The sequence below is a fragment of the Globicephala melas genome, chromosome 1 (genome assembly GCF_963455315.2).
Source record: "Globicephala melas chromosome 1, mGloMel1.2, whole genome shotgun sequence".
NCBI classification, from domain to species: domain Eukaryota; kingdom Metazoa; phylum Chordata; class Mammalia; order Artiodactyla; family Delphinidae; genus Globicephala; species Globicephala melas.
This window is the reverse complement of record NC_083314.1, coordinates 82,392,424-82,420,345: the sequence shown is the minus strand read 5'-3', so window position 1 is coordinate 82,420,345 and position 27,922 is coordinate 82,392,424. Positions and strand designations below refer to the sequence as shown.

At 36.1% G+C, this 27,922-nt stretch overlaps 1 protein-coding gene across 1 annotated transcript; it reads right to left on the bottom strand.

The window, feature by feature from the left end:
* Nucleotides 1-5,428: 5,428 nt before the first annotated feature.
* On the bottom strand, nt 5,429-26,451 carry SEC22B (SEC22 homolog B, vesicle trafficking protein). The gene is made up of 5 exons (XM_030869223.3): nt 26,211-26,451; nt 17,673-17,782; nt 14,788-14,948; nt 13,044-13,190; nt 5,429-7,122 (listed from the first exon to the last, which is right to left on the bottom strand). The coding sequence occupies exons 1-5, from the start codon at nt 26,283-26,285 to the stop codon at nt 6,968-6,970; spliced, it is 648 nt and encodes a 215-aa protein (XP_030725083.1). The 5' UTR covers nt 26,286-26,451; the 3' UTR covers nt 5,429-6,967.
* Between the last annotated feature and the right edge of the window lie 1,471 nt (nt 26,452-27,922).

The following is a 27,922-nucleotide window of genomic DNA, read 5'->3' as shown; positions in this document are numbered from 1 at the left end:
ATACTCAATGGTGAAAAGCTACAAGCATTTCCTCTAAGATCAGGAACAAGACAAGGATGTCCACTCTCACCACTTTTATTCAACGTAGTTTTAGAAGTCCTAGCTACAGCAATCAGAGAAGAAAAAGAAATAAAAGGAATCCCAACTGGAAAAGAAGTTAAACTCACTGTTTTCAGATGACATGATACTATACATAGAAAATCCTAAAGATGCAACCAGAAAACTACTAGAGCTCATCAATGAATTTGGTAAAGTTGCAGGTTACAGAATTAACAAACAGAAATTTGTTGCATTCTTATACATTAACAACAAAAGATCAGAAAGAGAAATTCAAGAAATAATCCCATTTATCGTCACATCAAAAAGAATAAAATATCTAGGAATAAACCTACCTAAGGAGGTAAAAGACCTGTACTCCAAAAACTATAAAATGCTGCTGATGAAAGAAATCGAAGATGACACAAACAGATGGAAAGATATACCATGTTCTTGGATTGGAAGAATCAATATTGTCAAAATGACCATACTACCCAAGGCAATCTACAGATTCAATGCAATCCCTATCAAATTACCAATGGCATTTTTCACAGAACTAGAACAAAAAAATCTTAAAATTTGTATGGAGACACAAGAGAGCCCGAATAGCCAAAGCAATCTTGAGAAAGAAAAGCGAACCTGGAGGAATCAGGTGCCCTGACTTCAGACTACACTACAAAGCTACAGTCATCAAAACAGTATGATACTGGCTCTAAAACAGAAATATAGATCAATGGAACAGGATATAAAGCCCAGAAATAAACCCACACACCTATGGTCAATTAATCTACGACAAAGGAGGCAAGGATATGCAATGAAGGAAAGACAGTCTCTTCAATAAATGGTGCTGGGAAAACTGGACAGCTACATGTAAAAAAATGAAATCAGAACATTCTCTAACACCATACACAAATATAAATTCAAAATGGATTGAAAACCTAAAAGTGAGACTGGACACTATAAAACTCCTAGAGGAAAACATAGGCAGAAGAACACTCTCTGACATAAATTGCAGCAATATCTTTTTCAATCTGTCTCCCAGAGTAATGGAAATAAAAACAAAAATAAACAAATGGGACCTAATCAAACTCAAAATCTTTTGCACAGCAAAGGAAACCATAAACAAAACGAAAAGACAACCCACAGAATGGGAGAAAGTATTTGCAAATGATGTGACTGACAAGGGATTAGTCTCCAAAATTTACAAACAGCTCATGAGGCTTAATATCATCAAAACAAACAACCCAATCAAAAATGGGCAGAAGGGCTTCCCTGGTGGCACAGTGGTTAAGAATCCGCCTGCCAATGCAGGGGACATGGGTTCGAGCCCTGGTTCGGGAAGACCCCACATACCATGGAGCAACTAAACCCATGCACCACAACTACTGAGCCTGTGCTCTAGAGCCTGCAAGCCACAACTACTGAAGCCTGTGCGCCTAGAGCCTGGGCTCTGCAACAAGAGAAGCCACCGCAATGAGAAGCCCGCACACTGCCATGAAGAGTAGCCCCTGTTCTCTGCAACTAGAGAAAGCCTGCACGCAACAACAAAGACCCAATGCAGCCAAAAATAATTAATTAAAAATAAATGGGCAGAAGACCTAAATAGACATTTCTCCAAAGAAGACATACAGATGGCCAAGAGGCACATGAAAAGATGTTCAACATCACTAATTATTAGAGAACTGCAAATCAAAACTACAATAAGATATCACCTCACACCAGTCAGAATGGCTATTATCAAAAAATCCACAAACAATAAATGCTGGAGGGGGTGTGGAGAGAAGGGAACCCTCCTGCACTGTTGGTGGGAATGTAAATTGGTGCAGCCACTATGGAGAACAGTATGGAGGTTCCTTAAGAAACTAAAAATAGAGCTACCATATGATCCTGCATTCCCACTCTTGGGCATATACCCAGAGAAAAACATGGTCTGAAAGGATACATGCACCCCAATGTTCATTGCAGCACTGTTCACAATAGCCAAAACATGGAAGCAACCTAAATGTCCATCAACAGAAGAACGGATAAAGAAGATGTGGTACATATATACAACGGAATATTACTCAGCTGTTAAAAAGAATGAAATAATGCTATTTGCAGCAACATGGATGGACCTAGAGATTGTCATACTGAGTGAAGTAAGTCATACAGAGAAAGAGAAATATCGTATGATATCACTTATATGCAGAATCTAAAAAAAAATGATAAAAGGAACTTATTTACAAAACAGAAACAGATTCACAGACTTAGAGAATATGGTTACCAGGGGAGAAGGGTGTGTGTGTGGGGAGGGATAGTTAGGGAGTTTGGGATTGCCATGCACACACTGTTCTGTTTAAAATGGATGACCAATGGGGACCTACTGTATAGCACATGGAACTCTGCTCAATATTCTGTAACTACCTAATTGGTAAAATAATTTGAAAAAGAATAGATACATGTATATGTATAATCAAATCACTTTGTTGTACACCTGAAACTAACACAACATTGTTAATCAAATGTACTCCAATAGGAAATAAAGTTTTTAAAAAATGTGTTACAAACCAAGAAGGAGAAAAGGCAAACAAGAACCCGAGAGCAAAAAATATTAAAAAATAAAGGGAGAAATGACAGATAAGTAAATGAAAAAGAGAAGGAAATAATACAATGAAATTATATTTTTAAAAAGCCAACCTTTTCCAAAAAAAGACAAAAACAAATAACTTGACAGGACAAAGTGAAATAGTGCTTAGGACAAACACTTCTACATCATAATTTAGGAATAAACAGTATATGTAGTGGTTGGGTGTCTAGCAGTCCTGGATTTGAACCCAAGTACTTCCACTTGCTATGTGATCTTGGGCAAGCTGGGAAAATGGTTATGAGGACTGTAATAATACATGTAAAATGACTGACACATATGCTCAGTTAATGAAGGTTATAGAAGGTTAGTCCAGTTTTGATTAGTATACGGAAGTCAAATTTCCAACAATTTTTCTAATCTAAGACATGGATTCAATTACAGCACTTGAAATAAACTTTATTAGAATGGAGTGATTAAATTGCTCAAGATAGTTGTATACTGTTGGGTCAACACTGTCTGTAATGAGTAGTAGGATGTGAGACTCAATTTGCCCCTTCTACCTCAAACTATGTCACACACGCTACAAATTTTTCTTTGGGACTTTTAAAAAGTACAAGCTATTTATTTGGTCCAATTAGTTAATGTGCATTTACAGTAGTAACATCTTTACAACCACTGCTCTTTGCCTTTTTGCTGAGCTAAAAAGACAACCAGACGGGGCTCAGTCAGTTCTGCTAAATACACTAACTAAAAGCCTTAATTGTGTGTCCACCAACATTCAAGCCCTTAGGTCATGAAAACTCCCAATAAGATGGGAATTTAAATTGAGATGTTTTCTCATACATGTATTATTAAATACTATGTATGAAGAAATGATTATCCATTTGCCTTCTTAACTTGCTTTTGCAAGACTTCCTACTGATAAAAGTAGAAATAAAAAATTTAAGATCCTTGATTTTGAGGAACTGGACCAAATATTTTTTTTCTGTAGAACAAGATCCAAAAATATTTGATAGAACTTTTTTACACAATTTTTTAAGAATGAATCTCATCCACAAAGTTAGTTCAAACTGTAGAATTTTTCTAGTTCACCTCAGCTGTACAGTTTTCAAGGTTTCTGGATTCTTTCCTTTGAGTTCCACATCCTCTATATTTGGATTTCTTAGCTAGGGGGATCATGGACCACCAGGTCATGAACAGGCTTTATAGAGTTCTTGAAAACCCTGACATAGTATGTGATACTTGGTATACATGTACACATGAACATTGTTCTGGGGTAAAGGCACATACCTTTCACCAGATTTTCAAAGGTTTTCCAAAAAGCTTAAGAACCAGTTAGACATTTAAATGAAGAGATGTACATACAATGTGCCAAATATTGCTATGTTAACACTTGTGAGATTTCTTAATTAAAACATGTTATGAAGTTCAGTGCCATAACCAAAAAAGCTACTTCTAAAGAGTAGTTCAACGTCTTTACCTCCTAGTGGTTCACACAATCCTCAACCCACTGCAATCTGACTTGTGTCTCTACTGCCCTGGAATTACTTTGCTTGTATGATTACGTTCCTAATTGTTAAATTCAAAATACATTTTGTGGTACTTGTTTGATTTGACCTCTTGGTGGTATAGTATGGTGGAGAAAAGCACAGACTCTGGAGTCAAACTGTCTAGGTTCAAATCTTAGCTGTCACTTGCTAGCTCTGCATCTTTGGATAAATTACTCAACTCTTCTGTGCCTCAGTGCAGTAAAGTTTCTTCATTCACATGGTGTGAACAGTATTTACTTCAAAATGTCAACATGAGAATTAAAATAAGCTCCTAACAAAGAAAGCATTGTGTAAATATTTCAGTATGTGGGATTATTCCTTTCTTGAAAATAACTTGAAACCTGTCTATGTCTCATTCTACTCTGATGGCTCCTTAGTTTCATCTCCCTACTTTCAGGCTTATTCCTCTCTAATATATCTTTTATAGCATGGCCAGAATGATCATTTGAAGTTATAAATCTGATGCCATCTCTTGCCACTGATGTTAGTATAGTCTGAATGACTTGCATGACATTGTACCGTCTACTTCTTCTTCCTCAAGTCTCAGTTGCCTACACTTAACCTATGAGTTAAGTTGAACCAAGCTATATGATCCCCCAAATGGGCCTCACTCTTTTAACTCATGACTCTTCACAAGCCGTTGACTCCGTCTGGGAAATCCCACTCTCCTTCTCTTACCACACCCCTCCCCACAGTAAATTAGGTGTCCTTTTTTAATGTGCCCCCGATAACCCTGAACAGTATTTATCACATTCTATTTTAGATACCTGTTTGATTGCTGGTTCATTTCATCTAGTCAGATCTTCCCACTTCCTCCAATAAGGAATAGAAGCAGGAGTCATATTATGACAGTCCTGTTCTTTCATTTTCTACCATCATAATCTTAAACTACTTTCTTATCCCTTTGTTTATCATCCCCCACCCCAACTCATTTTTTAATTAACTCACTGAGTTTAGGTAGAAGTGTATCTATAGAAGAAGATGTGCATGTAAATTAACTAGATAACAAAACTTCACACTAAAGGGAACATTCTAGAAGTATTTATTTCATTGCTGACTACTTGGTTGCAGCATGCAACTCTCAACGAGCTGCCACTCTCCACTCCTACAAAAGTACCAAATGCTATGGTACCAATACTTAGGTTTTCAGCCTTTCAAAGGCTTTTATTACCAATATCATTTCTTAGGATAAGCCTTTTAGGGACTTCAAAGCACTTATTCGCTATAAAAAGTAACTTCTCATTTCATGCACAAAACTCCAATTGGCAGACATAGGTCCAAAATGGAAAGAAAAAAGTTTTATTCTAGTTCTGTAAATTATCAGGAATAAAATAAGCATTTCTCCTTGCCTTGTTTTAAAGAAATAGAATTTTTTTTCTCTATCAGGAATCAGAACAGTAGGTTTGATGATCCTGAGTTATAAAATTGCTTACTGGTTAAAGTTCTTTCCAAAGATTTTAAGAAGTAGGCTCATTTTCCTGTACAATTTAAAGAAATGTTTGCAGTATGTGTAGTAATTATAGGTTATATTGTAGACCCTTGTGACAATATTTAAAAGGCCTATTCTCCCCATTTAAAAAAATTCTACCTCAGAAGGTAAAAGGAAATTCCCATTATCCCTGAGCAAAAAAGGGAAAAATCATAGGTACTTTTATTTGTTAATAGAAGCTACTGTAAATGAGTTACCTATTTCTGGAACATTCTCAGAGAATTACATAACTGAAGCAGATACAAGGTGCTCTCAGATTTTCTCAGATAAATGTGTTTAGTAGTTTGAGTAGTTGCTCTGAAAAATTTCAATTTAATTAACTACACAACTGAATATTTTCCATTTTGAAATTTGAGGATATCCTGAGAGGGACATGAAACTATTGGACATAGAGGAATTTAAAAAATGTTAGCAAATTGTGGCAGGAGGAAGAGTGGGGAAAATCGTAGTGGAGAAAAAGTGAGAAAAGGGCAGGACAAAGCTGTAGTCATGAGCCGGCCTCTCTTTGTCACTAAGTCAGGGGCCTCTGGCTATCAGTACGCTACATTCACTCTTAGATTAATATAAACCAGATGCGGAAAAATAAAATTAAGAATGTCCCAAACAAAACATTTAAGTCTTTTAAGGAGTAAATGACAGAAAACATTTTAGCTTCTTAATCACGGAGTGCTATAATTTCAAGGCATCAATATAATTCATTTAACCCTAAAGCAATTGTGCAATAAGCAAAACATCATAAATGGAAAACAACAAAGGTTAACTTCCTACAGGGGCCAATAGACAGGATCTCTTGCAGCACAGCAATTAACCTTCACATACTGGAGTCTTGTTTAAAAGGCCTTCAACAACTCAGATTCCTGAAAAATCACAAGTGTCACCAACAAACGGAATGTTGATTAAACAGAGTCCAAAAACTTTCCAAAGGGCTGCCTTCTCTGAAGGGATTTCAGACTGTTGCTAGCACAGGTTGGTTAAGCCAAACCTCACTGACGGCTCCATTAGAGATGAGAATGCCCAGTCAGTGCTGTTTTAAAAATGTAAAACACTGGGAGGGAAAAAAACAAATAAAACAATCTACTGTTCCCTAACATATATGGCTTAGCACCCAGAGAAAGCCTCTGCCCCCAAAAGACACTTTCTACATAGGGCTAAGCTTCATTAAATGAGGCGTAATCTTTCATTTTCAGGACATGTCTTTCCTTGCAAGGTCTTTAGAGGCAGAAGTTCCACTTGGATTCTAATACGCATCTCTGTGAGCTCAGCTTCCTGAAAACATACACCTGCTGGGTTCTAGGTTCTTCCTTGCCAGTGACTGGATTCACTACTTCACAGCCACCAGAATCTCACATACACTATTAACATGATGAAAAATACAGCTACTGCTGCAAGTTTGGCGTAAGTGGAACGCATGTTCAAGTACTTCGCATCCTGGCGGTATTTCTTGGACAGACTGGACAAATTGTTAGCCTTCGAATCCAATGCTGTCAAAAAGGAAAAAAGGATAACATCAATTAGTCCCTTAAAGTATTTTATCAAATGTATTAAGACATAAAAATAACCAAAATGAGTGGCACTATTTCAAACCATGAAGCTTAAATTATCATTTTTATTTTAAGGGTACGGTTGCATACACTGATTAACTCGTGATCCTGAAGCACTGTAAAATCTACAATGCATTTTAAAATTATCAGATCAATTTATGTTCAAATTCTTGAGGCTGTATGCAGGCTCTGGCCTCAGACCCTGGTTCAAATCTCAGCTGTACCAGTCACGTGGTATTGGTCAACTCAGCCTCTCTAAGACCCAGCTTCTTTTGTCTATAAAAATAGGGATTATATAGTAACAATAAACATATCATAGGATGCCTGTAAAGTGAGCACAATGCCTACATACAGTAAACACTTGACAAATGTTAGTTGACCATAACTATCTTCATAATCTCTTAATGGTCTAAATCATATTTGCTCATATTTTGACAAATGATAATCCAGGTAAGATAAAAGATGCAGGTAACCAGAAGATTCAAAGAACCAGACACTGAGTATTAAGCTATATCTCAGTGGTGACTGCTACCAAATTTCTAAGACTTTCCACATAGTAAAGACTATTATTATGAAGATAAAGCTATCAGAAATTATATTTTAACAGATATAGGAAAGCTGTATTATAATGAAAATACAATCACAGGTGCTAGAAAACCACCAATATCTACTAAATTAAGCTTTTTAGAATCTTAGGCAAAGTTTTTCTTTTTTCCTATAAGGACATTTGTAATGTCAGTATCTTCTTTTAATTGTTAACTGAGCACTTAGAGAAATAGTCAGATATACACAAGCTAGACTGGGCTTAAAATATATGGCATGTTTTTAATAATAAAAACAAACTCTCAGTTTGGCATAAATAAATTCTAATAAAACTTTTTACTTCTTTAAAATTCTGAAAAACTATATTGCAATCTGAATTTGTTTGTTCTTCCTTGGAGAATGCTTTTGGAATATTTGGAGTTGCTTAATAGAGACTGGTTTTGATTGAGAAATGTGGCATTACTTAATAACACAGGCATGCCAGCCATTTCCAAATTAGAACTTGTCCTGTAAGAAAAGCACCTAGTGCAAAAAGCAGTTAAGGGATGAGAAATAGCCATGACAATGCTGCAAGGAATCTTTCCAGCCTGTCTACTAGAATGTACAATCCACTGGACAGAGGTTTTTAACTACTACTGTGTTTATTACTATATTCCCAGTGCCTAGAATGTGATCTGGCATACAGTCAGTGAAAAATACAGTGAAAAATCAATAAATAAATATTTGCTACATGAATCTAAATCTGCTGAGAATAACTGGGCAAAGAAATAAATATTAGGTCATATGAAATAATTAATAGTTAAGAGAATTCCTTTACACTGGAACATTTGGAAACATATAGTATCATAAAGACAAAGTTATTGCTTGGAGAAGTCATTTAGCAAATATTCATGTTATGGGCACCATGAGAAGTGCTAGAGGATACAATTATGATTAAAACATACATGATCTCTATATTTGTGGAATTTACAGTCTAATAGGGTGACATCTTTGGATAAAAAATAAAACCTATGGCTTAAAAGAAACAGGTATATTTAGGCAGTAAAAAAGGCATAATTTGATCTTGTTAAAAGAACCCACAGGAACTATTCTTGGGTCATAAATGCAAAGTTGATTAGCTCTAAAACTTTAAAACTTAGAAGGAGAAAAAGGTATAAAAGATGGACTCTTATTATACAGAAGCTTAAAGAGGAAGAGAACATTTTTTGAGGTGGCCTAATCTTTCCACTGTCTTCATATATGCTCTGTTCAGCATATGCTTTTTCTTCCTCTTAAAATACCACTCTTCACTCCTTCCTGATCTATCAAAACTCAAGAAATCTTTCCTGTTCATTTATCTACTTCCTTCTACATTTTTATAGCTCTTATTGCCTAGAGATCTATATATAATGATTTAAAACTGTCATTCACTGAAGATGGACAAGGACTCCAAAAGCCAACAAATTCTGCCAGGTACTAGCAGTGTAACTTTTATAGTAAGCTACTTTTCTGATTCTTTGCTTCTTTATCTGTGAAACCAGTTTGATACCACCCACTTCACATGGGATTACTCTAAAGAATAACTAAGATATATGTAAAGTCCCCCTACCATATTGCCTAGCACAATGTAAGTGTTCAACTGATATTTGTTCCCTTATACTATCTATAAATTACTCTGTGACAATCTTTCTTATCTTCCCAATCACATGAAGTTATTTAAGGGTCGAACTGTACTTCTTTTTTAATCAGCGTATCAGCTTTGTAGCAATCAGCAAAGCACTAGAAGAAAATCCGTTACACTTTTGATAAATTGACCAGTATATAAAATTTGGATTTAAGAAAAATTCCTGTGCTGGTTTACTTTATCCCAAGTAGAACCTGTGAGTCTGTAATGATGAAAATTTACACAGACTCACAAATCCAAAATCTGATGTTTAAAGAGTTTGAAGCTATATGCTGGGACAACTGCTGACTACAGACATAAAGGTTAAAATCTGCAATTCATAATAAAGGAAAACCCATTATTCATGAATATGTAACAAAGCTGAATTCAAAAAATACACATTAAGGAAACTACTTGTGATGATTACTGTGAAAGAAATAAAAGAAGTATATGAAATAGATATGAAACACATAAATACTACTTTTAAAAAGTATATGCTCTATATGACAAACCCACAGCCAACATCGTCCTCAATGGTGAAAAACTGAAAGCATTTCCACTAAGATCAGGAACAAGACAAGGTTGCCCACTCTCACCACTCTTATTCAACATAGTTTTGGAAGTTTTAGCCACAGCAATCAGAGAAGAAAAGGAAATAAAAGGAATCCAAATCAGAAAAGAAGAAGTAAAGCTGTCACTGTTTGCAGATGACATGATACTATACATAGAGAATCCTAAAGATGCTACCAGAAAACTACTAGAGCTAATCAATGAATTTGGTAAAGTAGCAGGATACAAAATTAATGCACAGAAATCTCTGGCATTCCTATGCACTAATGATGAAAAATCTGAAAGTGAAGTCAAGAAAACACTCCCATTTACCACTGCAACAAAAAGAATTAAATATCTAGGAATAAACCTACCTAAGGAGACAAAAGACCTGTATGCAGAAAATTATAAGACACTGATGAAAGAAATTAAAGATGATACAAATAGACGGAGAGATATACAATGTTCTTGGATTGGAAGAATCAACATTGTGAAAATGACTCTACTCCCCAAAGCAATCTACAGATTCAATACAATCCCTATCAAACTACCACTGGCAATTTTCACAGAACTAGAACAAAAAATTTCACAATTTGTATGGAAACACAAAAGACCCCGAATAGCCAAAGCAATCTTGAGAATGAAAAACAGAGCTGGAGGAATCAGGCTCCCTGACCTCAGACTATACTACAAAGCTACAGTAATCAAGACAGTATGGTACTGGCACAAAAACAGAAAGATAGATCAATGGAACAGGATAGAAAGCCCAGAGATAAACCCATGCACATATGGTCACCTGATCTTTGATAAAGGAGGCAAGAATGTACAGTGGAGAAAGGACAGCCTCTTCAATAAGTGGTGCTGGGAAAACTGGACAGGTACATGCAAAAGTGTGAGATTAGAACACTCCCTAACACCATACACAAAAATAAGCAGAAAATGGATTAAAGACCTAGATGTAAGGCCAGGAACTATCAAACTCTTAGAGGAAAACATAGGCAGAACACTCTATGACATAAATCACAGCAAGATCCTTTTTGATCCACCTCCTAGAGACATGGAAATAAAAACAAAAATAAACAAATGGGACCTAATGAAACTACAAAGCTTTTGCACAGCAAAGGAAACCATAAACAAGACCAAAAGACAACCCTCAGAATGGGAGAAAATATTTGCAAATGAAGCAACTGACAAAGGATTAATCTCCAAAATTTACAACCAGCTCATGCAGCTCAATAACAAAAAAACAAACAATCCAATCCAAAAATGGGCAAAGACCTATATAGACATTTCTCCAAAGAAGATATACAGACTGCCAACAAACACGAGGGAATGCTCAACATCACTAATCATTAGAGAGAATGCTCAACATCATTAATCATTAGAGAAATGCAAATCAAAACTACAATGAGATATCATCTCACACCAGTCAGAATGGCCATCATCAAAAAATCTAGAAACAATAAATGCTGGAGCAGGTGCGGAGAAAAGGGAACACTCTTGCACTGCTGGTGGGAATGTAAATTGGTACAGCCGCTATGGAGAACAGTGTGGAGGTTCCTTAAAAACTACAAATAGAACTGCCATATGACCCAGCAATCCCACTACTGGGCATATACCCTGAGAAACCATAATTCCAAAAGAGTCATGTACCAAAATGTTCATTGCAGCTCTATTTACAATAGCCAGGAAATGGAAAAAACCTAAGTGTCCATCATCGGATGAATGGATAAAGAAGATGTGGCACATATATACAATGGAATATTACTCAGCCATAAAAAGAAATGAAATTGAGTTATTTGTAGTGAGGTGGATGGACCTAGAGTCTCTTATACAGAGTGAAGTAAGTCAGAAAGAGAAAGACAAATACCGTAGGCTAACACATATATATGGAATCTAAGAAAAAAAAAAATGTCATGAAGAACCTAGGGGTAAGATGGGAATAAAGACACAGACTTACTAGAGAACAGACCCGAGGATATGGGGAGGGGGAAGGGTAAGCTTGACGAAGTGAGAGAGTGGCATGGACATATATACACTACCAAATGTAAGGTAGACAGCTAGTGGGAAGCAGCCTCATAGCACAGGGAGATCAGCTTGGTGCTTTGTGACCACCTAGAGGAGTGGGATAGGGAGGGTGGGAGGGTGGGAGACACAAGAGGGAAGAGATATGGGAACGTATGTATATGTATAACTGATTCACTTTGTTATAAAGCAGAAACTAACACACCACTGTAAAGCAATTATACTCCAATAAAGATGTAAAAAAAAAAGTATATGCTCACATTAAACATTTAGGTAACAGTTAAGCATTAAGTAAACATACATATTTTTAGGTAAATTAGTACACACACATACATATAACACATTATGTGCTAAAAAACATTACATATGTAAGTGCTTTAAGAATTGGAAGGACAAAAGAGATTAATGCATTGTGGGATATAAGGATCAGGTAAGGCTTTTTGAAGAAGCAGTTCTTATCTAGATCCTAAAGAAGGTCCAGGATGGTAAGGACACTGCCCTGGCTGAGGCAGAATGTTTGTGAACTAGGGAGAATGAGAGATGTTTGCAATCTCCTTATCTTCCATTATAGAGAACATAGTGCCTTGCACATTACAAGTACTCAGTTAATAATGACTGAATGAATGAAAAGTAAGTTGAGATGAGACTAGACCTTATCTTGCAGTCACAGGTTTTAAAAGTTTTTCAGCAGAGGAATGCCTTGATGAAAATGGCATTTTATAACATTTGATCTGTCAGCAGTAAAGTCTCCCAAAGTGGCTACTCAGCAAACTATTGCAATAAATCTTTGACAATTTCCTCTCATTCTTCTTTTCATTTCCCTTAAGTGTTTCTGTAAATATTGATTTAATTTTGTAAATATCTTGGAAACAGTAATTGCTTCTGATATGGAATGAGACTACATTGTTCCAACTCAATAGAAACTAACCACACTAGGAAGAAACATATATATTGGAAGCTTGCAATGTAATCCATTTTTGAAAGATGAATTCTTAACAGTACTAGATAGAATCTGATAGCATAAAATGTACTCCCAAATAAGCTATCCTTGCCTATGGAATAAGAGCCACTTATTCATAAGACTCATACTGCTTTTAGAGACCTGAGAGTGCTTCTCCCCGTTGTAGCACTTCTTCAATATTGGCCACCATGATCCTCTGCACATCTTGCAATTCAGTGTTGATGGAGCCTAGGTTTCTCCGAGCACGACTGTCAATGTAAAGCTTCTTGGTTTTCTGAATGTAGGTATCTAGAATGATGAAGAAAAGTGACTGTTAACAACTTCTTTCGTGTCCATCAAAGAAGTAGGAAAGAGTAAATTCTGAGTTTAGTCCTGGATCTGCAACTGTTCGTGATTAACCAAGCTTTTGAATGAGTATCAATGGGACAGGCGTTTCCCAAAATACTACTACAAAACTGCATGCTCATTCATTTTTGCCAATGTCTATATAATGCAAAACTATGAAAAGAATGATTATTAAAGATTATATTTTCAACTTTTAGAAAAACTGTTAAGATGTGTGTGCTTGATACCCTTCATTTGCCTCTAGATCTCCTCTCCACCCTTCTGGGCCTGCTTTCTGCCTGCAGGAAGCTGACCTGCATGGATTACATCAATGGGTTCTTTGCCCTCTAGCTTCCAGTTAGGTTCAGCCAATGGGGGAGTCCCAAAAGTACGGAAGAAGGGGAGTGGATAGTGATATCAAAGTATTTATTCCCCTAGCTCCTCCCTGAGAAGTCATCTTGGGCTGGCAGTATACCTCTACCAAAAGTTACTGCTCCTCTCAAATGGGCCTTTTCCATAAATTTTCTCCTTCCTAGTTCCAGAAACTGCTTTCTCTTATCCATTCAGGCTTAGGGTTGATAACAATTCCCATGCTACTGGTCTCAGGTTACTGTACCTTACAGTTCATCTATAACCCATTCATATCTCTGTATATAAATTCTTTAAGCTAATTTGAGTATACCAACTATTTCCTGTGTGACCTTGATACAGCAGTCTTATTTTTTTATTGGGTTTACTGAACCACTATTGTCTACAAAAATAAAATTTGCAAAACCAGACATTATAAAAATTAGCGCTTGGAGAGTTTATAGTTTTGAAACACTGGAATGCTTTGCTAGATTTCTTTATTTCTAAAAAGCAAGAGGACCCATTTATCTAGCAAACTCAAAACACTTCAGAAATTCAGAGATAGTAAAACCAATTTTTTTTTTAACTAAAAATGTCAGTGATGTAGTCTAATCATACTTGTTCTCACTTCCTCTACTTAAAGGCCATTTCCTTTAATCTATTGCCATCAGATACTTTACCAGATCTGACCAGTAATGAGTCTTTCTATAATTCTTGTACAAATATGGACACCCATGCTCACTACTTCTGCATGTAGTAAATGTTATGCCCCAATACCATATATCCTCTAGTACTTAAATTAGAGGATCTCGTTCACCATTCCTTCTGATTTCCATAAAATGAGTCCCACTGTGAGTATGTGAGTGTGTGTGTGGCAGGGGAGGTGAGGAGGTTGGGTTGGGGGGAAAAAGAACTGTTATTACATGTCAATCTAGATCTTTAGACACAGTTTTTTACCCAAATGAAGAATCAAACTAAGTAACAAAAAAGAGCAAAGGGCAACAAGTCCTATGAGGAAAAAATCAAAAGACCAGAGAAAATTACTTATGAGAAAGAAGCCTCATTCATTCAAAAGGACAAAAGACATGGACTAGGAAGGAGAATACAAAACTTCAGTAGGTAAGCATAAAAAAAAAAAATGTGTCAAAATTATATCAATAGCTTCTGCATATTGACTACTCCCTTGATAGAGAGGTGATGCGCAAAAACTTACCGAACTCAATAAAGGAATAGGGTCTAGACACAGTTGGCACCTTCTTCCCATGCTGTTCATCAAACTCTGAATGTAAATCTTCTAGGTAGGCAAAAGCCAACTTTTTAGGGAAGGCAGCCTCACACAGAACCAAATAACACACCCCCTGTTCAATAATGTAGCTGCAGAGACAAAAAAAAGCAAGAAAAAGTTGTTTGTGGATTAACAACACCTCCAACAATCTGAAATAGACCCTCAGTGCCATACAAACCTTTGTTTTGTTTTTTTTTGGCCATGCCACACAGCTTGTGGGATCTTAGTTCCCCATCCAGGGATTGAACCTGGGCCCTTGGCAGTGAAAGTGTGGAGTCTTAACCACTGGACCACCAGGGAATTCCCTATAAAAACTTTTGAAAATATTCTAGCCCAAGCCCTTTGAGGCTAACTAAATCAGAAAGTCAATTTCAACCCAAAAATCACTGGAATCAGAAAGCAAACATCTTCCCATTATTAGAAGTATATTCCAAAAGGAGTATTTAGACATATTTATTCATTACATAATTCTTCAACTAAAATATCTTAATACATAAGACTTTTTCTTGAAAACTCGGAGTTGTGACTCCATCTACCCTTTGATTATGTGTGGCAAACAAGTATATACACATTTAAATTTCTTCCGGCTGTAAGAAAAATAGTGGAATTGGACATTTTTGTGGATACTTAAAAGTTGGAAGTTAATGTCACAATATTTACTGGGTACAGAAAATAATATCAGGACTAATAATATTCCCGAATTTCCAGGATAGGAGAACTCTGTATTGACTGCAAATTGTTCAATAACAGAACTGACTCCTCTTGTGAGAGTGAGCTCCCTGGCAGTCTGGAAGAGGCTATATAACTACATGTCTGAGATAGTTTTGGAAAGAGGTTAGGTTACTCAGTGGTATTCAAACTTTTTAGCCATAGTACTCTTTATTTCAGCAAAAATTATATCCAGAAGACTAATATGTACAGCAAATAAGATGAGAAGTTCTTTAGCTTAAGTAGGAGTTTAAGGGCCCAAAGCATTACACATACCCCCACCCCTGTCCTTTCTATGTCTTTCCTCAGGCATCCTATGACTCCACAGAGCATAGTTTATAGTCTATTATATTATATGATCTCTCATGCCCTTTAAAATAATAATAATAACAACAATAATAACAATAATAATAATACTGCTGTCCTATTTCTTGCTTGGGCACCTAAATTAACCAGTCTCCTTGCCTTCAGTCTAGACCATCTTCTAAACCACTAGCTTTATTCCTAAAAAGTAAATATGATATTGCTTAAAAACTCTAGAGGTTCCCTACTACCTATAAAATAAAATCATACACCTTGGTATAGTATTCGGAGCCCTCCAAAACAAGTGTAGGCTGCTTTCCATCATATATCCTGCTTTCCATCATATATCCTAACACACCGAACAACATGTTGTTCTCCAATAAGCTAGGTTCTTTCACATGCTCGTGGACTTCTGCTTATATTGTTTTTTTCTAACTATAATATTCTTTTATGTACCTGGAGAAACCTTGTTCATTTTCATATGCTCAATTCTACTATAATTTTTTCTGTGAAATTTCTCTCTATTCTCCCTCCCTCTTTCCCCTTTCCTGAAACTTACTCTCTATAAATGGGAATTTATTGCTTCCCTCTCTCTGCTCCACAGCACTTCTTGTCCTAAGGTATTACAGTATAGTTGTTTGTGTATATGTCTCTCTCTGCTAATAAGAGGATAAGGTAAAACATTACAGGCAAGACTTAATACACTGTCTGACAAAGAATAAATCTTTAATAAACAGTTCTTGGATGGAAATAAAGGAAGAGATGAGATTATAAAGAACCAAGCAGAAGAAAATCTCTCTTCAATTCCATGAGATCTTTCCTACATCTTTTTTGTTCCTAACCCATGGTAGAGATAAAAATACTATATAATGAAGTGCCTCTAATATTTTTTGATATTGAAATACCTTACAAAACTTAATATTCACTACTTTATTAACCAATAGGCCAGGGTTTTGTTTTGGTTTTGATTCTTTATACTTGTTTGCTTGTTCTTGATGAGTAAAGGGTTTGTTTGTTTGAGTTAAACAGAGCAGGTTCTTCCCAGGTCTATATTATCTTGGTATCTGCGTTCCTAACATAGTAAGGATTATTTAGCTTATTCCTTTTTATTTTCACCTGATCTTCCTGCCCTCTCTTTTCTTGTTTAATCCTTCCTGTTTTATCAACTTCCAACTTGACATGTATTAAACATTTAATACCAATTATTTGTAGATAATCTGAAATCCAATAAAGTTGCTTTGATCCCTCTCTCAGCTGTATGCATTGTCTATAACCACTGATTAGATGCCCTTAAATTATCTTTTATAATTTTCTTTTTTCTAAATAAAAACTAACACTTATTGACTATTCTCTATGTGCCAGACAAGATGTTAAGTGATATACATGGATTCTCTCATAATCCTCACAAAACTATGATTCCCTATTTTATAGAGGAAACTGAGGCCCAGAGAAGTACATGTGAGTTGCTCAAGGTTACATTGTCAGTAAATGTTTTAGCAAGGGTACTAACCTACATGTGTCTGGCTCCAAGAAGCTCCCAAAGCAAAAGTTACCTATTACTGTATGATATGTATAGCATTTACTAGACACAGGATAACAGGTTGAATTATTGTATGGAAATTGAATAAAGAAACCAAGATATCAGTTTTGCAGAATTAGAGCCAGGAAAGTTGCTTCCATGGAGCGACTATAGTTTTAAAGTTACCTTTACTTTTAAAAAAGTTCCCATTCTTATCAGGTGTTACTTGTATTTACTGTATTTCATATTTAAATAATCACAAAGAAATCAGGACTATACTCACTGAAAAGTCATGGCACCAGCTTCCAAGGTGCATCTGGTAGGGGACTGTTCATTCAACTTTCGAAAGAGTTGCTTAGCCTGACTCTGGTACTGTTGAAGGTCCCGGCCAGACTGAAAGAAGACACCTTCATTTAAGAATTTTCCACCAAAAAAGCAGTACCAATTTGTGAGAAGCATCATATTTTGAGGACACTATGTGAATACGGTCCTTCATTTACAGGTTAGTAAGATTTATTTTAACAAAATAAAAGTGGCCTATTTTAGAGAAAAAAGGAGGACCAAATCCCGAGTTTTTCAACAAAGTCACAATAGTTATTTGCTAAAAAGCAAAAGTGTACTCCTTAAGACACTCTTTCAATCCAGTGTTCTTTCCACTATTAGGTCAGCGCCCTCCTCCTAACCCATTTCACTTGCACAGTTACTGGCAGAGAACTGTACAACATGTTCCATACTCAGGGGAAAGTCCTGGGAACAACAGACTGAATGAATCATCTCATTTTTGTGCTGAAATATCAAGCAAAATCTTCCATAAAGTGTTACAGTATTGAGCATTTAAGCAAAACTGTGTGCACCCATGACTGCAAATTATTATGAACACTATAACTGCAATTAGGTAAAAATGAATAAGAGCAAGGACAAAGATTGGAAAGTCCAATATCCTTTACTGAATAAATCTATTTGGTTCCTGAGTTTGGATAGCAAAAGTCTGGGTAGCAAGGGGTATGTTCATACAAAAATGAAAATAATAATATTTGGATGATAGAGTTACAGGCAATATTTTCCTAAACAATTTCTAAATGATTTTACAATATTTTTTAAAGAGAGGAAGAAGTCTACTGGGGGAAACAGCAATGTCATTTCAAAAGGAGAAAATCATACCTCAATAACCTACTAGATCCAAAATGGAAAAGAAGTGCATGAAGAATGGGAAGCAAATATACATTATTTATTCATCCACATACTGGGGGAAACAAACAAATAACTTTTGCCATGTGATGGGAAGGAATTATTTTATTTTGGATTATTTAATTTGAATTGAAAGATCTAACACTGTCTTTCCTTGGTAGATGTTTAATAACTAAATGTTTAAATAGAAAAGTGTTTATACAGGGTTCTCCTAGGGATTGGACCTACGGTATAACTATGAGAAAGTACAAAGTGAAACTTAAAATTCCAGATGGTGAACCACTGAGCTGAGAGTAAAATCAGTCAAGGAAGCAATGATAAAATCGTGTAACTGGCAGATAAACAAATGTACAAGTATAGGATTCTAAGCTATATTTAAAATAGTGAACTGGAAGTGCAAATCAAAACCACAATGAGATATCACCTCACTCCTGTTAGAATGGCTATTATCAAAAAGACAAGAAATAACAAATGTTGGTGAGGATGTGGAGAAAAGGGAACCCTTGTGAACTGTTGGTGGGAATGTAAATGGGTGCAGCCACAATGAAAAACAGTATGGAGGTTCCTCAAAAAGTTAAAAATAGAACTATGACATGATCCAGCAATTCCACTTCTGGGTATTTATCTGAAGAAAACGAAACACTAATTTAAAAAGATATATGCATCCTATGCTCACTGCAGCATTATTTACAATAGCCAAGATATGGAAATAACCTAAGTGTTCATCAACAGACAAATGGATAAAGAAGATGTGGTATATATACACAATGAAATACTATTCAGCCATTAAAAAAGACTGGAATCCTGCTCAAAAAACAAGCTCATAGATAGAGAATGGACTGGTGACTGCCAGAGGGGAGGTGGGTCGGGGAGTGGGTGAAATGGGTGAAGGGAATCAAAAAGCACAAACTTCCAGTTATAAAATAAGTCATGAGGATATAACGTACAGCATGGTGACTATAGTTAATAATACTGTATTACATTATTTGAAAGTTGTTAAGACAGTAAAACTTAAATGTCCTCATCACAAGAAGAAAAAAGAATAAAAATTTTCATAACTATTTTTTCATGATGGAGGGTAACTAGACTTATTGTGGTGATCATTTCACAGTGTCTACAAATATTGAATCACTATGTTGTACATCTGAAACTAATATAATGTTATATGTCAATTATAACTCAAAATAAGATAAAATAAAAAAAAATTAAATGGTGAACTGGAAATTTCAATATAAATAAGGAAGTAAATAAGCATGAGGTGAACCAGGGGAGTTAGGCAGAGACCACTAGAAGTATCGATTTGTAGTTTAACACTGTTTTTATGGCAACGATTTGTTATAAGGCTGTTCACTTGAGAAATACTCCTACATTAACATGTATATGTATATTGTTATATATTAACAATACTTTGTAATAATTAACATTATAATGTATATTAACATTATCATATTAAACAGTATTACTAATCTATATATTGTTTTTCTCATGACTGGTCAGCCAGTTGGGGCGAGTGAATACCACCACATGCTTTGAACTAGTGCACAATATCCTATGTTCCTAAATTTGAGTGGTACTTGTCAATCTGTTGGCTTCACCAATGTTGTTATGTGGCATTCCGAAGATATCTGACCCCACAACAGTAGATTAAAGGGATGCAAACAAAGTTGGAGACGCTACTAAAGTGCCAAGAAATAATACCAACATAGACCAATGATTTTCAACCTTGGCTTCACACAAGAATCACCTAGAATTCTTCTTTTTTTTTTTTTTGCGGTACGCGGGCCTCTCACTGTTGTGGCCTCTCCGGTTGCGGAGCACAGGCTCCGGACGTGCAGGCTCAGCGGCCATGGCTCACAGGCCCAGCCGCTCCGCGGCATGCGGGATCTTCCCGGACCGGGGTGCGAACCCGTGTCCCCTGCATCGGCAGGCGGACTCTCAATCACTGCGCCACCAGGGGAGCGCACCTAGAATTCTTAAAATAACTACTCCTGCTCAGTCTCCACCCCCAAATCAATTAAATCAGTGTCTCAGAGGTATTCATAAAATAACCACAACCATAAATGTTAATTATAAGTTTTTTGACAGCTAAAGGCAGGTGAGCACCTTAAAGGAACTAGTTAAATAAATACACGGCAAATAAAAAGAATGAAATTCTACCATTTGCAACAACGTGGATGAATCTAGAGGGTATTATGCTTAGTGAAATAAGTCAGAAAAAGACAAATACTGTATGTTATCACTTATAGGTGGAATCTAAAAAATAAAACAAATGAATGAATATAACAAATCAGAAACAGACTCGCAGATATAGAGAACAAAATAGTGGCTACCAGTAAGAAGAGGGGAGGGAAGAGGGGCAAGACAGCAGTAGGGGGGGATTAAGAGGTACAAACTACTATGTATAAAATAAAAAAGCTACATGGATATATTGTGCGGCACAGGGAATATAGCCAATATTTTATAACAACTTTAAAATGAAGTATAATCTATAAAAATATTGAATCACTATATTCTAAGTGTGAAACTAACATAATATAGTAAACCAACTACACTTCAATTAAAAAAAAAGAAATGGCAAAAAACTGTCAGTGAAATGAAGATTAGCACAAATCCTTTGACTTTATAAGAGGCACTGTAAATACTACTGCAATCTGAGAGAAAGAGACTAACAACTGTACGAACTACAAGAAACTATGGCCAAAAGCATGCTACAATTTCAGGAATTTACAATGAACAAAGCAGTGACTGCCAATGTATAACACTGGGGACATATCTACATAGGAATTACAGCACGCCAACCAACATTTTACAATGCTGGTTCAGTTGGCATTACCATTCCTGGCAACACGATGCTGGCACAGTCTTCCTGGTAGTTATTTTGACAATATGTATTAGAAATTAAAAAATTTTGCATAATGTTTTATCCAACAATTCCACATCTTCTAACACAACACTGTAAAGCAATTACACTCCAATTAAGATGTTAAAAAAATAACATATGGTATATATTTATATAATGGAATACTACAGAGCCATTAAAATGATGCTGTGTAATATTTAATGATATGAGAAGATATTCATTATACACTAAGTGAAAAAAATTAGGTGGAACAGTATTACAGTATTACCGATTATTTGATTTTAAACACACACACAAAGATTAAGGTTAGACATCAAGTGGATATAACTTAAGTAGGGATTACTTAATTTTACCACTACTTTTAATGGTAAAAAAAAAATCACCATTAACTTTTTGGTCCTTTTGTTTGTACATATTTACTGAATTTTCTACAATAATCAGAAATTAATTTTATAATGGGAAAATTATTCATTCATCCATTCCTATTTACTGCGTATTTGTACCCACAATATTAGGACTTGGGGCCAATAAGGGGAGGGGCTAGGATTTGAACAATGTTAGAACTTGGGGCCAATAAGGGGAAGGGCTAGGATATGAACCCAGGCAGTCTAGCTCTGAAGCCCCTGCTCCTAAGCATGCTATATCACCTGTATAATTAAAATTGCTTCAGTAATGGTAGATCCACCTTCTAGGTGATATCTCACTATTTAATATTAAATCTAATTCATAGGAAATGCTCAAGAAACCATATGGCAGCTCTGATCTAGATTTCACATAACAACATAATCATGGCTTTACAGATAAACCCTAGGTTCACTTTTAAGATTACAGTCACAAAGGGCTCACAGTCAGCTAGTCTATCTAAAAATAGTTAGATTAGATGTCCTAATTCTGTTTTCTACTTCATCTAGAACAGACTTGATGAAACTTATATACAGTATAATGAAGACAGCTGTTAGCAATCCAATAATGAAGTAGATGTGAATGTCTACACAAATTCTGAAACTAATTTGAGATCATCAAATATTTAAATATATTTAGGATGTGGTTCTGTATACAAAATGCAGGAGGTACAGGGTAGTAAATTGCCACACAACCACAATCCTTTTTATTGCTGTCACCTATGACTGCTGAACAAGTAGTTATATCAAATGCCATCTTTTGCCTTTATAAGAATGTTTAGCTAAGCTCTTATCATTTGTAAATTCCTGTTGAACTCTATTGATCAAAGGCCAGGGGCACCAAGAACCAACCATATTCTTCTAACAGCAATAACAGTAAAGTGATTAATCAACCCTCAATGATTGGGCGAGTGCGCCAGTTTAACTGTACAAAAGACTATCTGCTTCTTGGGAGTTCCCTGCCCTGTACTCAGTTATATCTAACACCTGAAGAGAATATGGTTCATTTTGAGGTAGAACAGAAAGGTAGATAAAGAAATTGCAAACATCTAAAAAGGAGAAATACATCAGAAAGGAAGAAATAGATAGAATATCGGAGAGTCTAGGTTGGAAAAGAAAAGTTCATCTGTCTACCTGTCTTAGGCCTACATTTCTAGTTATAGCACAGAGGAAACAGTGCATAAGATACTCTGTATCTTTTTTTTTTAACGCTCTATTGTATTATTTGAATAATTGTTCATCTCCAGTGAGAAGACAGTTTGTACAAGGACTAGCATCTAGTAACCACCTAAGATATGGTATCTGTTATCAATGTAAATAATTGAAAGAATACATTGAATTATTTGGTCCGGACAATTAGGGTACTTAACTATAAAATTATTTGATCAAGATATCCATTTCTTACAAACTTATTTCCAGACTCCTAAGAAGTACATACATTACTAAAATGTCTTAGAACAAGTGAAGCAGTTAGGTACTAAGCCTGTAGTGTAGAATCAAACAGATATTGATTAAAAAGAACAAACCAGTGGTTACCAGTGGGGAGAGGGAAGGGAAGAGGGGCATGCTAGGGGTAGGGGATTAAGAGGTACAAACTACTATGTATAAAATAAATAAGCTACAAGGATATACTGTACAGCACAGGGAATATAGCCAATATTTTATAGTAATTATAAACGTGTATAACTATAAAGAAGTATAACCTTTAACAATTGTGAATCACTATGTTGTACATCTCAAACTTATATAATATTGTGAATCAACTGTATCTTAATTTAAAAAAAATTTTTTTTAAACCAAAACAGTGGTTCTCAACCAGGGGTGATTTTGCCCCTCCTCCCCGCAGGTGACATGCAGCAATGTCAGGAAATATTTTTGGTTGTCACAACTAGACGGAGGGTGGTGGCAGTGCTACTGGCATATAAGGTGTAGAGGCCAAGGATGCTGCTAGACATCCTACAATGCACAGGACAGTTTTCCCACAACAAAGAATTATCCATTCCAAAATGTCAACAGTGCCGAAGTTAAAAAACCCTGATGAAAGAACTATCAAATCACTATGTTATGTACCTGGAACTAACATAGTGGTTGTAGGTTAACAGGGAAGGAAGGAAGGGAAAAAAAGGAGGCATGGAGGAACCCTGGTGAAAAATTCTGTTGTGCTACTTATTAGCTGTGCGACCTTAAGCAAGAGACCTATGCTCTCTTAGCCTCAGAGATTCCTTATCTATAAATGGGGATAATAATAGTACCTATCCTAATAGTTGGTATGAAGATTGAATGAAATCATGCATTTAACAGGCTTAACACAATGGGTGGTATGTAGTAGGCACTCTATAAATGTTCTGTATACTATTATAATAGTAAAAATAAGTCAAAGATTCATATTTTTGCAGATATTAAAAGTTTTGGAAAGACGTTATCATTCAAAGTCAAAATTCCTAAAGGAAATCACTATGGAATTACAATCACAAAAATATTTCTGTGTAAAATATCTTTCCTTGTCAATTAAACAAAGCAACCCATCTTGGTAAACTGATACCTAATTTGGAATTAAGAAACACACAGTAATAAATCAACTAATTTTTTCAATGAAGTATGAAGGCAGAGAATAAGAGCCTACTGATATATGGACTTTCAAATCCAATTTATATTCTTTGCCCACATTGGAATTCAAAGCAATAGCTGGAAAACTGACCAGATTTCTGTCCCTTTGGGAAAACTACTTCTTAATCAAACTACATATCCTTCAAGGAAAATTTCCCCCACACCATCTCCCTTTTTTCAAATCATGTTCCTGCATTCATTGTAGCAATTTCACTCCTTCTGCACAGTCCTGGAAAATGTTAACATTGGACAAGAGAAAAATATTTCACAATTGAAAATTCAGGGTATGCTATATTTTTCAAATTTTATCTCAACTTAGACTTTGTCTTGTGGAATAAATAGAAAATATTTCACTTAGCATGACCTGCTAAGCAACTTAGCAACTTCACAATCTGTATCATTACTCTCCTAGAAGTGAAAGTAAACATATTTCCAAATCAAACCTAAAACGGCATATAACCAAATAGAAGCTTTCCTAATTAGGAAACACTACTGTTGGCTTAGATGTCATTTCTTCTGGGAACACTTTCCTGAGGTCCAAAAATCAATTTAGATACCTTTTCCATGTTCAACCACAGAAACTTCTTCCTATTCCATAGCAGTTATACTACATTATAATTGTTAGTTATCTGGTTTCTCCACTAAACTGTAAGCTCCATGAAAGTAGGGACTATGTTCCCCAAACCCCTGCATTAACACCATGCTTGGCACATCTGATGTGTTTAATGAGGTTTTTTTTTTTCATGAATATATGAATGAAAAGTTCAAAAAAATGTGCAAAATATTCATCTTTTTTTAGGCCTTGAGGTTTTGTTTTTTTTAAAATTACATTACTTGGGTTGTATGATAAAGTAAGATAAAGTTGAACACTTTAAATAAATTATATAAATTTCATTCTCAGCCTCCTTTCTTCAGGAACTTCCTGACCTTGCTCCAGGAGCTTGTCTCACACCAGAAATTTGCCTTGTGATTTTAAGGCACAAAGCCTCTTCCTCTCAAGCTATCTAGAGGTTTTGTTTTGTTTTTTTAATCAACGCAATACATTTTTGAGCACCTACTAGCACAAGGCTGCTATTGTAAAAGCTATGGGAAACACATAGATGACTAAGAGTTCTCGTTTGCCTGCTAGGAAACTTTGAAAGACAAAGGCAAAATTGTAAAATAAAGGTACAAAGTATTACAGGAATATAACACAAGGGTTATAATTCCAACAACAGAAATTTAGTAAGGCTTATTGGAGGTGGGAATTAGGCATAACTTTGAAAGAAGGTACAGTACTGAACTTCAAACAGGTGCATACATGTGGCAATAATACCTCATCTGCTTTCACTAGATGTCAGTAAACTAGGTCAAGGATCAGGTGCTACGAAAAGAGGACTTAGGAGCTGATTTTTCCCAGAACCTGTCAGTCAGCCTTATTAACAGCAAAAAAAAAAAAGAAATCTTGAATTTTAACAAAGTCCCTAAAGAATTACAGAACACTGGATAATCACAATCAGCCAAACCTATCCCTTCTCCAGAGAGTTTTTCTAAAAAGAAACAGGTAACACAAAAATCTACCTCCGCCTTCAGGCAAGATTTATTCTAACAGAGATTTATTCTAACAAGACTTATTTTTCTCCACTGCCAAAAGAGGAAAAGCACTTCAGAGGGGTCAGAAACGCCTGGGAGGCCATAAGGGTCTCCCGCGTCCTAAGGAGGACTCCCGTGCTGAGAGCACAGCGCTCTGACAGGAACTTGGGGTCCCGGGGATCTAGCAGCTCACCTGTTCGTCCTCCTGCATCGAGGCGGCCAACGGGAGCCCGTCCGCCACTCGGGCGATCATCGTGAGCAACACCATCTTCACAGGCTACGGAAACTCAACACTGGCCCGGACGGCCGTAGGTGCGTCTTGACTTGCTCCGCCGCGACAACAGTTATACCTCTATCAGTTCCCAAAGACCCAGCTGCTCGCGTCTCCGATTCCCGCTGAGGTGGCCGGAAACAAGCTCCAGAGCTCTCCACTACCGGTCCTCAGAATTGGCTTCCCACCGAGAACCACAGCTACAGCACACAAGTTCCGCCGTATCTCCTTCCACCTTCAGAAACTTCCAAGGCCCCGCCCACTTTTCTGGATTTCCAGCTTCGAATAAGCCTTGACGCGTGAGAGGGCATGGCACACAAACTGAAATAGAATTTTCTAGTTTCTGATACTTTAAGCTTGGGGAGAGGGCTGGGAATGAGGGTGGGAATTAATGGGTACTTAGATGAAGGGTATATGAAAAAACTGACAAGCTATATACCGGTATTTTCATATTTTATTTTTTATATTGTATATCCTGTACAAAATATTCTCTGTATTTGTATATTTCTAGGAAGAGATTTTTGTCTGTGTGTGTGAGTGTGCATGTTGTTTTGGGGTTTTTTGCTTGTTTATGCTGTATCCCCAGGTCCTTGAACAGTTTCTGGTAAAAAAGTATTAATTGCATGTGTGAATAAATGACCAAGTTACAGGACCTCAGAAATCACCTAGCTCAGTCACCCTTCCAAAAGCTGGGATCTATGGTGATAGGTAGCAGGACAGCCTTGCAAAACTTCCAGTAACTGCATTCACTCCCTATCAGGGCAACCTCTAGACAATTCCACTTGAGGAAGTGTTATCGTCTCTTTTTTCTTTGGTGTCCCTATCTCTAAAATGAGAATATTATCTGCCTCTCAGGATATTTGTGATTATTTAGCAAGAAAGTGTAGGTGCACACATTTTGTAAACTAAAAAAGAAGTTATATAAATGTTGTATTTTATTATTTATACTAGTAACTACACCTTATTAAGCACTAATTGGTGTTTGCATTAATAGAAACACTGCTAAGTGCTTTATGGATACTAGTTATTTAACCAAACAACTCAGCAATGTTATTTAATATTAGGTCCCCACTTTGAGTTGGAGAAAAAGCCTCAGAGAGTAATTTTTTTAAGGTGACACAGCTAGTAGTAATGGGAACAGGATGTGAGCTGAGGCTGAACTCCAAAACCTATGCTCTTAATCCTGATATGACTCTGTCTTAACATTTAACCATAGGTTAAAGAGTTCATGCTTTTGTTACCTTTTCTACAACTCTACAGGTACTAGGAGAAAACCAGTATTATTTCTGGAGAGGATTTTTGGAGGAAGACCTAATGATTGACTCCACACAAAAGATGAAGGACTGGGATCCAGACAAGACAAAAAAACTGCTGGTGCTATTAACAGAGACAGTGAGAAAGTGAAACAGAAAGCAATCCTTGTGTATACGGGAGCCTAAGCCGGTAAAATCATATCTTACGTTTAGAATAGCTCACAGATGTAACCTGATCTAACTTCCCTTCCAACCAGCCAACAAGGACATGTCTTCTACCACTGTCTCAAATTATGGTCACTCAGCCTCTGCTGCAACAATTCCAGTAATGAGAAATTAATAATACAAGTATTTTAACTAAGGGTATGGCAATGTGGATGA